This window comes from Lichenostomus cassidix, chromosome 14 (assembly GCF_008360975.1).
Source record: "Lichenostomus cassidix isolate B80296 chromosome 14, HeHo_3.0, whole genome shotgun sequence".
NCBI classification, from domain to species: domain Eukaryota; kingdom Metazoa; phylum Chordata; class Aves; order Passeriformes; family Meliphagidae; genus Lichenostomus; species Lichenostomus cassidix.
In genome coordinates this window covers 1198210-1211151 of record NC_139495.1, presented here as the reverse complement: position 1 = coordinate 1211151, position 12942 = coordinate 1198210, and the positions used below count along the sequence as shown (strand labels likewise).

At 50.0% G+C, this 12942-nt stretch overlaps 1 protein-coding gene across 6 annotated transcripts in view; it reads left to right on the top strand.

The window, feature by feature from the left end:
* Window positions 1-12872, top strand: part of TSC2 (TSC complex subunit 2) — a 32481-nt gene extending 19609 nt beyond the window's left edge. For 3 of the 6 annotated variants that reach the window (XM_085074326.1, XM_085074324.1, XM_085074321.1), the window contains 15 exons: window positions 206-358; window positions 517-629; window positions 1178-1399; window positions 2068-2283; window positions 3825-3893; window positions 5973-6133; window positions 6557-7041; window positions 7784-7859; window positions 8108-8194; window positions 8363-8549; window positions 9399-9538; window positions 9729-9807; window positions 10308-10399; window positions 10664-10762; window positions 11358-12872. In XM_085074326.1, the coding sequence (XP_084930452.1) occupies window positions 206-358; window positions 517-629; window positions 1178-1399; window positions 2068-2283; window positions 3825-3893; window positions 5973-6133; window positions 6557-7041; window positions 7784-7859; window positions 8108-8194; window positions 8363-8549; window positions 9399-9538; window positions 9729-9807; window positions 10308-10399; window positions 10664-10762; window positions 11358-11525 (2347 nt within the window). In that variant the 3' untranslated portion in view covers window positions 11526-12872. The remainder of the gene's footprint in view (window positions 1-205; window positions 359-516; window positions 630-1177; window positions 1400-2067; window positions 2284-3824; window positions 3894-5972; window positions 6134-6556; window positions 7042-7783; window positions 7860-8107; window positions 8195-8362; window positions 8550-9398; window positions 9539-9728; window positions 9808-10307; window positions 10400-10663; window positions 10763-11357) is intronic. The other 3 variants (XM_085074325.1, XM_085074323.1, XM_085074322.1) reach the window with 1 other exon arrangement.
* Window positions 12873-12942: the final 70 nt, after the last annotated feature.

The following is a 12942-nucleotide window of genomic DNA, read 5'->3' as shown; positions in this document are numbered from 1 at the left end:
TGAAGGTCTGGGAGCAGGGCTTGCTGGATGTCACACTCTACTGCAGAAGCTCATCCATTATCCTGATGGATAACCTGGATGTTGTCAGCCAAGGGCAGTGGCACAAATGCTGTGTAGAGAAGGAAAGCAGCACCTCCTGCATGGGTAATGATGACAGCTCTGTTCTCTGCCTCCCGAGAAATCTTCATCCCAAATGTGTTTCCAGGTCTCCCGTGGGTGAGTTCCTCTTGGCTGGAGGAAGGACCAAGACGTGGCTGGTTGGTAACAAGCTGGTGACCATCACCACAAGTGTTGGAACAGGGACAAGGTCCCTGCTTGGCCTGGACTCTGGGGACTTCCAGAGCACCCCAGAATCAAGGTAAGCGTTGCTCCCATTTCTGGAAGTCTCCACCTGACAAAGTCACCTAAACCACTGCTACATCTGTGTAGATTTTCCTCTTGCCACAAGAGGAACATTTTATTTGTCCAGCATGGCTGATCCCTCTCTCAACATCCCCAACATCTCCTTTGCTACAGCTCAGACCCTGTTTTGCAAGTGAGACAGACCAAGGAAGCTCCAGCCAAGCTGGAATCCCAGGCTGGGCAGCAGGTTTGCAGGAGCTCCCGCAACAGAGTGCGATCCATGTCGGGTGAGTTCCAAACCTGGGATGTTGGGAAGGAATTGCTCCCTGCCATTCCTGCCACAGGCTGAAGGCTGCAGGTGCCTCCTGTGTCTGAGCTAATTGGAGATCTGGAGCTGTCTGGTGTTTAATGAGAGGCAGGGAGCAGGAACTCTTGGATTCAGGTGTGGTGGCGCTCCTCCTGCTTCCCTCTCCTTGCAGGAGAGCTTTGGGGATCACATTAATTGGTTTATAAGGAACACGTGGAAGGTAAAATTCTCTGGTTCCTGGTGTGGTTTAACCCCAGCTAAGTCCCACCCAGGTGCTCACTCAGTCCCCTGTGGGTGGATGGAGGAGAGAATTGGAAAGGGAAGAGCAAGAAAATTGGTGGATTAAGAGAACAGTTGAGTAATTGAAATAAAATAGTAGTAACAATAATAATTGTAATGAAAAGGGAAATAAACCCAGGATATTGTGTGTGCAGCTACTCGGGGAACTTAAAAGCCTCAGTCTTGAGTTATTTTTAGGGCTAACTAAGCGTGGCTGTCCCTTGCATTGTGTCTGTCCTGTCCTGCCAGGTGGTCATGCCTTACGTGTTGGTGCCTTAGACAGCTCAGCCCCCCATTTTCCCAGTGGCTCAAATTCCCAAGGAACACAAGGCCCTCCTGCTCCTGCAGCTCGCCCAGAGAAGGCCAATGCTGCTCCACAGACAGCCCTGCAGAAGGAAAAAGCCAACTTGGCAGCCTATGTGCCACTGCTGACCCAGGGCTGGGCAGAAATCCTGGTGCGCAGGCCAACAGGTGAGTATTGAGTGTGGTGAGAAACCAGAGCCTGGCTGAAGGAAAAAAATCCATTTTTAATTGCAAATGGATCTGGTTATGGCTTACTGCCTTTTGAGACTGTAGAACCATGGGATGGTTTGGGTTGGGAGGACCTTAAAACTCATCTAGTGCCACCCCTGTCATGGGCAGGGACACCTTCCACTGTCCCAGGATGCTCCAAGCCCTGTCCAACCTTTGGGCACTTCCAGGGATTGGGCAGCCACAGCTCTGGGCAGCTGCACTGCCGTGTTTGCTCTTAGGGAAGGAATAACAACCTGTTGAAGGTCAAAATCCTTGAACACTGGAGTGTTCCGTGAGATTAACAGGATATTACCTGTTTGATCTGAAAGCTGTTTCATGAGAAAGTGACCAACCTGGTGTCATTAATTAAAACACCTGAGTGTTTTGCATGACTTTGGGAATCACCTGTAGCAACAAGTTAGCAAAGATGGGTTTTGAAGAGCTTGGGGTAAAGTGCAGAGCACTGGGACCAGCAAATGAATCAACTCATTCTGCAGAAGAACAGAGAACTTGCTCCATTTGGGCTTTTATTTTCAAATTCCAAAACAGCTTGAGCATTTTCGACATGAGCTGTAACCTTTGGGGGAGCTGGGGGTGCTGAACCCTTCCCTACCTGTCCCCTGCAGGTAACACGAGCTGGCTGATGAGCCTGGAGAACCCGCTGAGCCCCTTTTCCTCAGACATCAACAACATGCCCCTGCAGGAGCTCTCCAACGCCCTGATGGCTGCAGAACGCTTCAAGGAGCACCGGGAGACAGCTCTGTACAAATCCCTGTCTGTTCCCTCCTCCAGCCTGGCCACAGGAACAGCCAAGCCCTCGCTGCTGCAGCGCTCCAACACAGGTGGGAGCTGCTGGCTGGTGTGGGAATAACTCACAGTCTGCTGGGTCCCTGCAGCCCTTCTAGAGCAGCTGGGAGCAGAAGGGGGCCAGCAATGAGAAAGGGAATCAGTTCTCGTCCCTAGAAGTGAAAAAAAAATTCCCTTCCTCCTTGCTTGTGCCATCCCGTGGGGGAAGAGGAGAGCAGAGGAGTAACAGAGCTGCTTTGCAGGAGTTGTGTGTTTTCGTGTTCCCCAAATGAAAATGAGCAAAGTCATGGATCTGTTCTCTCTCCCACTTGTTTGGGGCTGATCTGGGCATCCCACTTGTGGATGGATCTTTCCATGCAGTGTTTCCATTTCCATTTGTCTTCAGTTTGGGAGTCTGTGTCGGGCACTGGGAGCTGCAGGTTCCTGGGGAATGGTCTGTTCCAAACCTTGCCAGCCAGGAGCAGTTGCATTTTACAGCAGAATGCAAATCCTATTGGATTTACCCACCTCTGAAAAGGGCTGTTCAGCCTTTAGTTGAATCCCTCATTTGCTGGCTTGATTTTAAGACAGCAGGCAAGGATTTTCACTCTGTTTAATTTGGTGCTAGTTCCTCTCAAAAAGCTGTTAATGTCGGGAGATTGGTGTTGACCAACAGCTGCTATTTAAATCTTTCTGCAGTCCCTGCTTGAGCTCTTATTAGTGATATCCAACACTGAGGTTCTGAGGCACCAGCAGAATTGAGCAGTGGTACCAGCAAACCAGGTTTTGCTGGGGAAAAATGGGATGGATTGTCTGAAAATCTGGTAAAATGCCAGTTTTCAGGTTTGTTTTAAGCAGGGCAGGGTATGTTTTAGCATTTCAGAACGTGTAAACACAAAATTGGAGTCAAAATCAAATTATCACCTCTTACAAACAAACAAAAAATTATTTTCTGTAAACATTTTTGTGACTCTAAAAATTTGTGGTATATGGACAAAGTGGAGAACTGAAACCACACCACCTGAATGCCACTCCTGTGCCAGTCTGAGTGCAATTTTGGCCACATCCTTGTTAACCAGACTTGCTGGAGCTGGCTGGGGTATGACTGGAAGGAGTTTTGATGTCAGACTGTCACATGTCTGTTCTGCCTCTTTAGAGGTTGAACCTCTGGGAGTCTTTGCCCAGATTTCTACTCTTCAGACTCTTCTGTGGGTTTAAAAGTGACCTTGTGCGAGTAGTGTGCAGGCTGGGAAAGGCTCAGCCTGCTTTCTGTGTGTGCTGGGATATCAGGGAGGGATTTTCTCTTCCTGAGCCTCACAAAATGCATTCTGCAAAGGGAGCAGTTGGAGCCTGCACTGTTGGATGTGTTTATTCCTCCTTATTCGTGTTGAGACCTTGTGCCCTAAAAGTATCCCTTTGGCATCTGGTGAGCTTATCCCAGCTTGTTCTTTCCTTTGTTTCATTTATTTATTTGTTTGTTTTAAACTAGGCTCTTGGTTACATTTTAAACTCTGTGCTTTTTAATTTTTTTATATTTTTTTTTCATATAGTCTCTCCTTCCTTTTGATGTAGCTGCTCACTTGATTTCCCTTTGCAGTGGCCTCTTTCTCTTCCATGTACCAGTCCAGTTGTCAAGGGAAGTTGCACAGGAGCATATCCTGGGCAGGTATATTTATATCTCTTTAAGGAAAAAAACCAACCAAACAGTATTGCCATAGAAGAACACCTCTGATTCATAGCAAATGTATCCCTCATCCCTCATTTTCCCCTTCCATGTCTCCTGTCTGTCCCCAGTCTCATCACTCTCAACAAATGGGATCTTGACTAGCATGAAGAAGTCCAAGCCAGATCCAACATTTGCAAGTGCAGAGAATTTCTTAAAGCAACTTTGCTTTTAGCTGGGGTGGCTTGTGAGTCGTGAGGCCATGTTAAATGACCTGTCAAAAGGTGGCTGGGTTAATTAATTCTTCATTTGCAGCTTGATTTTCCAATTGGCTTTGTGTTCTGCTCAGTGGAAAAGCTCCCAGTTGTGAGAAGAGCAGCGTGTGCTGCAGGACAGGCTCCCCTTGTAGCTGCTTAGCCCACATGGATCTGCCAGAATTGGACACAGAAAGATAAAAGCAGCTGATAATATGTATATATTTGATCTATGGATAAAGTTCAGCCAGCATGGAGGCTGGTTTAGAGATTTTTAAATGAAAAAGAAATCAATTTCAGCAGAAAACCTGCTAAATTCTACCTTTTAGAGGCTCTGCAATAATGTAAAATCTATCCCCACTTCAGTAAAATTGATTTCCTAATTAAATGAAGTGGAGATCAAATTACACACCTTATGAGCACAACACCTGCATTGCTTTGATAACCTGCAATGCTTTGTGATTTTAATTAGAGGGTTCAAATGTCTTTCTGCCTCTTTCCTTCACTGGAAAATTCCCAGTAGAGCAGTGGGGTGTTCTGAGCTGCTGCTGGTTGCTGTCAGAAGCCTCTCAAAGCAGCACAAAGCTGCTGCAGCTCAATATTTTCCTGTACTTCTCTCTGCTGCTCCTGTTACTCTCTTCCCACCCAAAGAATAATTAGTGCTTGGGTTGTTTCAAAGCAGCAGCAGTCTTGGCAGTGGTGTAGGAGGGGAGCTTGGAAGCACTGGGTATCTGCAGGTGTGTTCTGGCTTGGACAGCTAACCAGATCAGCACGTTGTTTTGGTTCCTTTTGGTTTGTTTTGTATTTTTAGAAGGTTTGTGTGTGCAATGCTAACTCTTAATTGCTTCTTTGAAATAACTTTGGTCCTGCGAGCTGAAATCAATCCAGGAAAAGCTGCTTTAGTGATTTTTTTTTCCTTTGTATTTTGGTTTTTTTTTTAATTTTGCTGATTTTCTTTATATTTTCGTGTGTGCTAATTTTTTGTTTTTTTATTCTTCTTCTTATTACTGTTATTATTATTTTGGAAAACAAATCTTGGCCTTTCAGATTGGTCTTCCAGTCCCTTGTGTGCATAACGGGAAGCCTCCTGTCCTCCAGCCTTTTCCTCAGGACAAAAAGCAAGGCCAGGAGGAGCCTTTGGTCACACTCATCCCTGTGGTCAGTGCCTGGAGCAGATCCAAGGTCCAACCCTCCACACAGGCAGGGCTTTTTGTCAGTGTGGCTGCATTCTGGCTGTGTGAGCAGATGCCCCGTGCAGCTGTGCTGCAGTGCCACTGTCACCCCTGCTCTTGTCCTGCCACAGCCTCAGGGCTCTGTTGTTTTGCTTCTCCCAAGACATTCTAGGAAAGCTGCCAAACTGCAAGGAAATGGCTCCTGGGAAAATTCCTAATCTCCTCGTAGGCCTCAAGGCACAGGAGGGTTGCATTTCAGTACAAGCTAAGCTCCCTTGTTGTTGCACCCCTGCACAGAGCTGATGTCTCCAGTGAGCTTTTACCCAGTTCTTCCCTCCATCTCTGTAGTTCTGTCTGTCCTGGTAACTCCTGTCCAAGGTCCCTTTTCCTCATCCCCTGCCCTGCTTGTCCTTCAGCAACAATTGGAAACAGCTGCACTCCTCAGCCCAAGGCAGGCAGTGAGGGTGAGCAGGTTGATTCCCTGGGAAAAGGGGAGCCAGGAGCACGTCTGCCATGCCAAGAAATGCCAGAGCCCTCATTCCATCTGGCCTTCCGTTGAGATCCCGTGGGGAAAAGGCTGGTCCTGGAGAGGAGAGGAGAGGAGGGGGGCTGTCCCCTGTCCCCTCTCCACAGCTCCCCTGCCCGTGTCTCCGTAGAATCCGCCGTGGTGCTGGAGGAAGGGAGTGCAGGGGAGATGGAGCTCAGGGAGGCTGAGTCCCCTGCCGAGTCCCCAGAGAGTGAGGATGTGGAGACCTCGTGTTCTGAACATGTCCTGAGCGAGGAGAGGTTCAGGAAAGCCCAGGATTCCTACAGCAGGGTAAGGACAGAGCCTGGGTGGGCAGGGGGTGACAGCCAGGAGGGGATTGTCCATGGGTTCCCTCATGGCTCACTGATGGCACTGGGAGTTGGGATGGCCTGGGGGGATTCAGGGTCTGTGATTCCCATTGCTTTGTGCTCCTTCCTGCCCACGTTTTCCTGGAAGTGTTGGGGTGCCATTGCCATTGTCAGCTTTTATTCTGGCTGTCAGGAAAAGGAAGGAATCCTTCCCTGTGAGGGTGGGCAAGCCCTGGCACAGGGTGCCCAGAGAAGCTGTGGCTGCCCCTGGATCCCTGAGTGCCCAAGGCCAGGCTGGATGGGGCTTGGAGCAACCATGGGATGAGCTTTAAGGTCCCTCCCAACCCAAACCATTCCAGCATTCTCTGATTCCATGAAAACCGTGCATCTTTTCTCTCTCTTCCAGTCCTCCTCCACGTCCAGCCAAGAGGACAAATCGCTCAAGTCGGAGGAGCTGGTGGAGGGCGGCATCCCCATCGGGAGGGAGGAAGGTCACACCCTGGAGGAGCTCTCCTTCCAGCCCTCGCAGCCCCTCAGCAAGTCCAGCTCTTCCCCCGAGCTGCAGACCCTGCAGGAGGTGCTCAAGGACGCCAACGGCCGGGAGGTGCCCAGGCGGCTGAGCACGGAAGTGAAATCCAAATCGCAGTCGGGCAACCTGGAAGGGGAAGGGCTGGGCAGCTGGCTGGGCAGGGGGGAGGACAGCAGGGCCAGCGGGCCAGGGGGTGGCACTGGAGCTGTCACCTCGCCCCGCTCCCCCTCGGGCCACCGACCCCGTGGCTACACCATATCTGACTCTGCCCCATCCAGGAGGGGCAAGAGGATCGACAGAGATGCCTTCAAGGGCAGAGCAGCAGCTTCCAACACGGAGAAGGTGCCTGGGATAAACCCCAGGTGGGTGCAGGGACCCTGGGCTGCTCCTTCAGAGGGAGGCTCTGCAAAGCATCTGATTCAGAAATTAATTACCTCCTTGATTCAGGAGGTGTTTATTCAGAGACCTGTTGAGCCCACTGCCACCAAATTAATTTTGGGATTAGGAAACAGAACGAAATGGTGAAAGAAATAGATGAATGGTTTCCTACTGTGCTTAATGTACCCAATTTAGGGAGTGTGGCTTGACTGCAGGTTGCCTGGAGTTAATTTTGCTGCGAACAGGGCGAATTGCTAGTTTTGCATTTCAAGAAATACAATGTGCAAAATCCTGAGAAAAAGGAAAAGAAGGCTTGTAATTGTTGCTTTTTGAACTTGCGGTATTGTTAATTGCCCAAAATTGCATGATGAGACAATTTTCATCTTACTGAGAGCAGGTAAAATGTAAATGTCTGTATAATCATGTGTCTGATAGCCTGAAAATGCCCCCAGAGCTGTGGAGGGCATTTCTGCTCCTCCATTCCATGCCTTTGAACAGGGAATTTGTGTGGCTGCTGCTGTTTGACACCTCATTGTTTTTCTGACAGGGTTCTATTGCAAACTGCAGGTAGTCCAGGCACTCAGAGTGTCTCTAAAAGATGAATAATACCCTCTTAGCATTTTAATTCCTCCTCTTTTTCTGCTGTACATAATGTTCTTACATCCAACAGATCCAAATTGACTTAATTTTTATGGTAACAGACTTTTCTCTCCCTCTCTCCTTCAGCTTTGTGTTTTTGCAGTTGTACCACTCCCCTTTCTTTGGTGATGAAAACAACAAACCTCTCCTGTTGCCAAATGAGGTAGGCAAGGAATTGTGTAAATCCTTTATTTTTCTAACCTCACGGCTTTCTTGGAATTTAAATGATAATTACAGCTGTCCAGCTCAGGTGGTGCAATTTAAAGGCATTTTCTACCAGCAGTGCCACAGAGAGATGGGGGTGTGGAGGGGATTTTTTAAAGCTCTGAGAATCCTGGGCTGCTTGGGGTTAAGAGACCTTAGAGCGGGCTGGAGGAGGCTGCTCAGGTGGGGTCCCTGCTCTGATTGCAGACGTTTGAGAGGTCAGTGCAGCTCCTGGATCAGATTCCATCCTATGACACACACAAGATTGCAGTGCTCTACGTTGGGGAGGGCCAGGTGAGTGTGCAGTCCTTCTGGAATGCTGTGGGATTTGTCCTGCTCCCTCCTTTCCTGCTTTAAAAATCAGCCCCTGCATGAAACCCTTGTGTGAGGGCAATGCCCTGCTCCCAGGAAGGGATCTCTGGTGCAGTGCTGGCACTGAGTGTCCCTGTCCCTGTGTCCCAGAGCAACAACGAGATCGCCATCCTGTCCAACGAGCACGGATCCTATCGCTACACCGAGTTCCTCACAGGCTTGGGGAAACTCATCGAGCTCAAGGACTGCCAGCCTGATAAGATCTACCTGGGTGGCCTGGATGTGTGTGGGGAGGATGGACAGTTCACCTACTGCTGGCACGATGACATCATGCAAGGTGAGCTGGCTCCAGGAGCTGCAATGTGCCCATCTGAGCTGGTTTCTGCGCCAAAGTTCCTTCCCAGGGATGTGGTGAGGATCTCCTGGGGCACTGATCCCCTCCTGTTCTCTCTGGTGTCTCTGCAAGCCTTGTGGGAAGGTTCAGGACAGGTGTATGCATGCCTTATTTAACACAAAATCACCCCAGGTTTATAATGCTCTGCTGTGTAAAATGATCTGCTGTGTAAAATGATCTGCTCTGTCAATCTGTGAGATGAACATCTCCTTAAAGGCTGGCAGGGTTTGGTTTGGAGGTTTGCAGGATAAGCTGGCTGCTGTAAAAGCTGTTCACTGAGGGTGGTGTCAATACTGCTGTGTTTCTCTGAAGGGCAGGGGGTGTCACTGCTGTGGCTGTGGATTGTGTCACTGCTGTGGCTGTGGATTGTGTCACTGCTGTGGCTGTGGATTGTGTCACTGCAGTGTCACCAAGCTCCTGCTGCACCAGCAGTGCAGAGATCATCCAGGATCCAGCAGGATATGGTGAACTTCCCAATTTTCCTGCACAGCTTTGTGCTCATCACGCAGTCCAGTCCCATGGGGTGGCTGCAGGTCACCCTGGGGCTCTGCAGAGCTCAGGACAAGTCCTGGTTTAAGCTCTTCTGCCTCTTTCCTCCCTGAACCAAGATGTGCTCCCCATGCTGCTGTGCTCCTTCTTGCTGCTGCACTCCAAGCTCCAGAGACAGCTTGGTTCAGCTGTCACAAATGGGGACAAACCTCTCAAGGGAGCACAGTTTGTGTTTTTATTGCTGCCATGTGACTATTGCTGCTTTCCCAGCGCAGCCTAAGGATCTGTGTGTTCCCTTTGCAGCCATTTTCCACATTGCTACCCTGATGCCCACAAAGGATTTGGATAAATACCGCTGTGACAAGAAGAGGCACCTGGGGAATGATTTTGTTTCCATCGTTTACAATGACTCTGGAGAGGATTTTAAGCTGGGCACAATAAAGGTAGGAAATTTCCCTCGTGGGTGTGTTGCAGCAGGACCACAGGGTTGTAAACCTTCATGTGGGGGGTTGTTACCCTAAAAACAGCATGGGGATTATGGGAGGAGCTGTTGGCCGTGGTGGGTTCACTGGTGTGTGTTTATGGCATTCACCAACCACGATGTTCCTGACTCTTGCATTGGTTTCTCTTTAGGGACAGTTCAATTTTGTGCACGTGATCATCACCCCCCTGGACTATGACTGTAACCTGGTGACACTACAGTGTCGGAAAGGTGGGAATTCCTCAGCCTCTGCTATGCTGGGGGTTTGTGTTTCAGAAGTTAAAACTTCCAGGAGAAACTCTCTGGAACCAGTTTGCCCAGTTACATCTGGGTTTCTTGACATCTTGAATCTTGACTGGATTGCTCATATTTTCTTTGAGCTCAAGACAGTGCCAGCAGTAGAGCAGATTCCTCCCTCCAACAGCTGCTTGGGAATGCTGGAGGAGATGGAGGCTTCAGCAGTGCTGCTGCAGGGATTTTAGCAAAGGGGATTTTGGGTGCTTTGGGCTCACATTTTGGTTCATGTGAGAGCCCAGCATGCTCTCCCCAAACCTTTATGGAGCACCCAGAATTTGGGAGTCACTTCAGCTGCAAAGCAGGTTCTGTTAGAGTGGGAACTCAGTATGATACAATTCCTCAGGTTTATTTGACTTAGATATTTAGCTACTGGCAACCTTGGCTTGTTCTTAACTGTCTCACAAGAATTTTTTTCTTATTCCTTTAAACCAAAGACATGGAGGGTCTGGTGGACACAAGTGTTGCCAAGATCATCTCTGACAAGAACCTGCCCTTCGTGGCCCGTCAGATGGCCCTGCATGCCAACGTGAGTACCCCCAGCTCCCTGAGCTTCCAGCTGCTGCCTTGGCCCATCTCCAGCTTCCAAGGAAACAAGCAGGGCCTGCTAGAGCAAAGAAACAACTTTGCTACTTGACCTTGAAGCCACAGTTGGCACACAAACAGTTCTAACTCAGAACTGGATTGCTGTTGCTGTCAAACTGAACTGAAAAATCAGATTAATTTTATTGTTGTGGTTATGTTAATGTGGCTCCTCTCTTTCCCTGCTTCTCCCCCACCCTTCCCAACCCAGATGGCTTCCCAGGTCCACCACAGCAGGTCCAACCCCACGGACACCTACCCCTCCAAGTGGATCGCGAGGCTGCGCCACATCAAGAGGCTGCGGCACAGGGTGAGTGGGGCTGCTCTGAGGGGTGGAACTGGGCTTTCCTGAGACTCCTGCTGCACTTAAGGCAGCTAAACCCAGCTGTCAGAACTTGCTGAGTGAGAGGAGGGGTGTGTGTGGAGGTTAGAATGCAGCTGGTTGTGGATTCACAGAGGGTTTGGGGTTGGAAGGGACCTTGAGGATCATCCAGTTCTCAGTCTGCTGTGGGAATGACAAGTGTGGCCATGTCAAACAACTTCACTGGCAGTAAGGGCTTTGGGAAGCTTAATCCTGGAATCCCAGAATCACTGAGTTTGGAAAAGCTCTCCAAGATTAATTCCAGCCTGTGCCCAATGCCCACCTTGTCCCCAGCCCAGAGCACTGAGTGCCACATCCAGGCCTTCCTTGGGCACCTCCAGAGAAGGGGACTGCAAACCTTCCTGGGCAGCTTCTGCCAAGGCCTGACCACCCTTTCCATGGAGAAATTCCTCCTGCTGTCCAATATGTGGACACAGAGTGGCTCTCAGTGCTGTCACAGTGTCCTGATTCCCTGCCCTGCCCAGGCAGAGATTGGGAAGAGTTTTGGAGAGAATGAGCTCACCTGTTCTCTGTTGCCTTTCAGCTCCGTGAAGAGACACAGTACCAGAGCCCTGGCCTTCCCCTGCAGCTGCACCCCTCTGCCCCCACAAAACCTCCTCCCCAGATGCCCCAGGACCCTCCTCCCACCTACGAGACAGGGCAGAGGAAGAGGCTGATCTCCTCCGTGGATGACTTCACTGAGTTCGTGTAGGGCCCAGGCTCGGGGTGTCCCTGCTGGGGGACACTGAGGCCATGGAATTGTGTTCCCTCTGTGCTGATCCCTGCACCTGCATGGCCACAGGGGTTGGGAGGTGTGCAGCCTGGCTGCTCCTTGCATGTGGACTTGGCACTGAACCCTGCCAGGAGGTTTGGGTGCCCCTGAGGAGGACACTGGATTCCCAGAAGCTCCCAGAGGACCAACCCACTGGGTTTGGTTTGGTTTGAGCTGTTTCAAGGCTCCTCTGTTGGGAACTTCCCTGCAGGACCTTTCTTTGGACTCCTTCCACAGCAACTCCTGGTGGAAGCAGACAAGGGATGATACTCTGCAGCTCCTCTCGTGAAGGTACAGGAATTGTGGGATTTTTGAGGACTTTATTGGGAATGAAATATGAAGTATTGAAAATCCAGTTGCTATTTCTGAGCACCCTGGAATCCCAGCTTCTCCCTGGACCTTGGAGTCTTCAGCACTTGGACTTTTCAGGCTCTGACTCATTCTGCTGCCAGCTCTGGAAAGAGTTAATTTGGCTTCACTCCTGCCCAAAATGCTGCTTGAATTCCCAAGGTTTGTCTTCATTTTGAGGCATTCACAGCACAGCACAGCCTCTCTCCCTCAGCAGAGACTATTTTGCCACCAGAAGTAACAGCAAACAGCGAGGGGGAGCAGTGGAAGGGCAGAGCTGGGCCAGCAGTCCTGGGGATGAGCAGTCTGACCCCCAGGGCTGATTTCAGATGTTCACACCTGGCCAGACATGACTTCCAGGGCCATCTGCAGAACTTCCCTGGTTGCAGGAATGCTGGGGTGTCTCATCCTTCTCCATGCACCTGATAAATCCCTTTTTGACTGTTGACAAGTCTTGTGGCATCATCTCCCCACAAGTTTTGCCTGTTTGCTGCCAGGGAGTCTCTGCTAGGAGACTGAAGCAGTTCAGCTGGAGCTTCCAGGGCAGCTGGGCACAGCTGGAATGGGATTTGCAGCCCATCCTGAGGCAAGGAGGGCACCAGACACTACACTACCCAACTGGGAGACACCACATAAGCTGGACTATACTGTGAGAACTTCATCTCCTGCTCTGTCCGTGAGTGGGAAGCATGGATTTGGGAAAGGCTGACAGCAGGGAGATGAAGACAAGTGCAATGAGCACGTGGGACTGTGAAGTGACAGGCGAGGGGACAAAGGGACAGCCCTCACCTGTGCAGGTGTGTGGGAACACCAAGTGTCCGTTGTGTTTGAGTGTTTGAGTCGTAAAGGAAATAAAAATATTTGTCTGCTCAGTGCGTTTGTGAGGTGCTGGGAAAGTTCCAGTGCTTTCCTGCTCATATAAATCCTTTTTCTGCTTTAGTTTGCCAACCTGTGTTGCTGTCCCTGGACTGGGTTTAAGAAAGTGTCTTGTGCTGTGCAGGAAACCTTA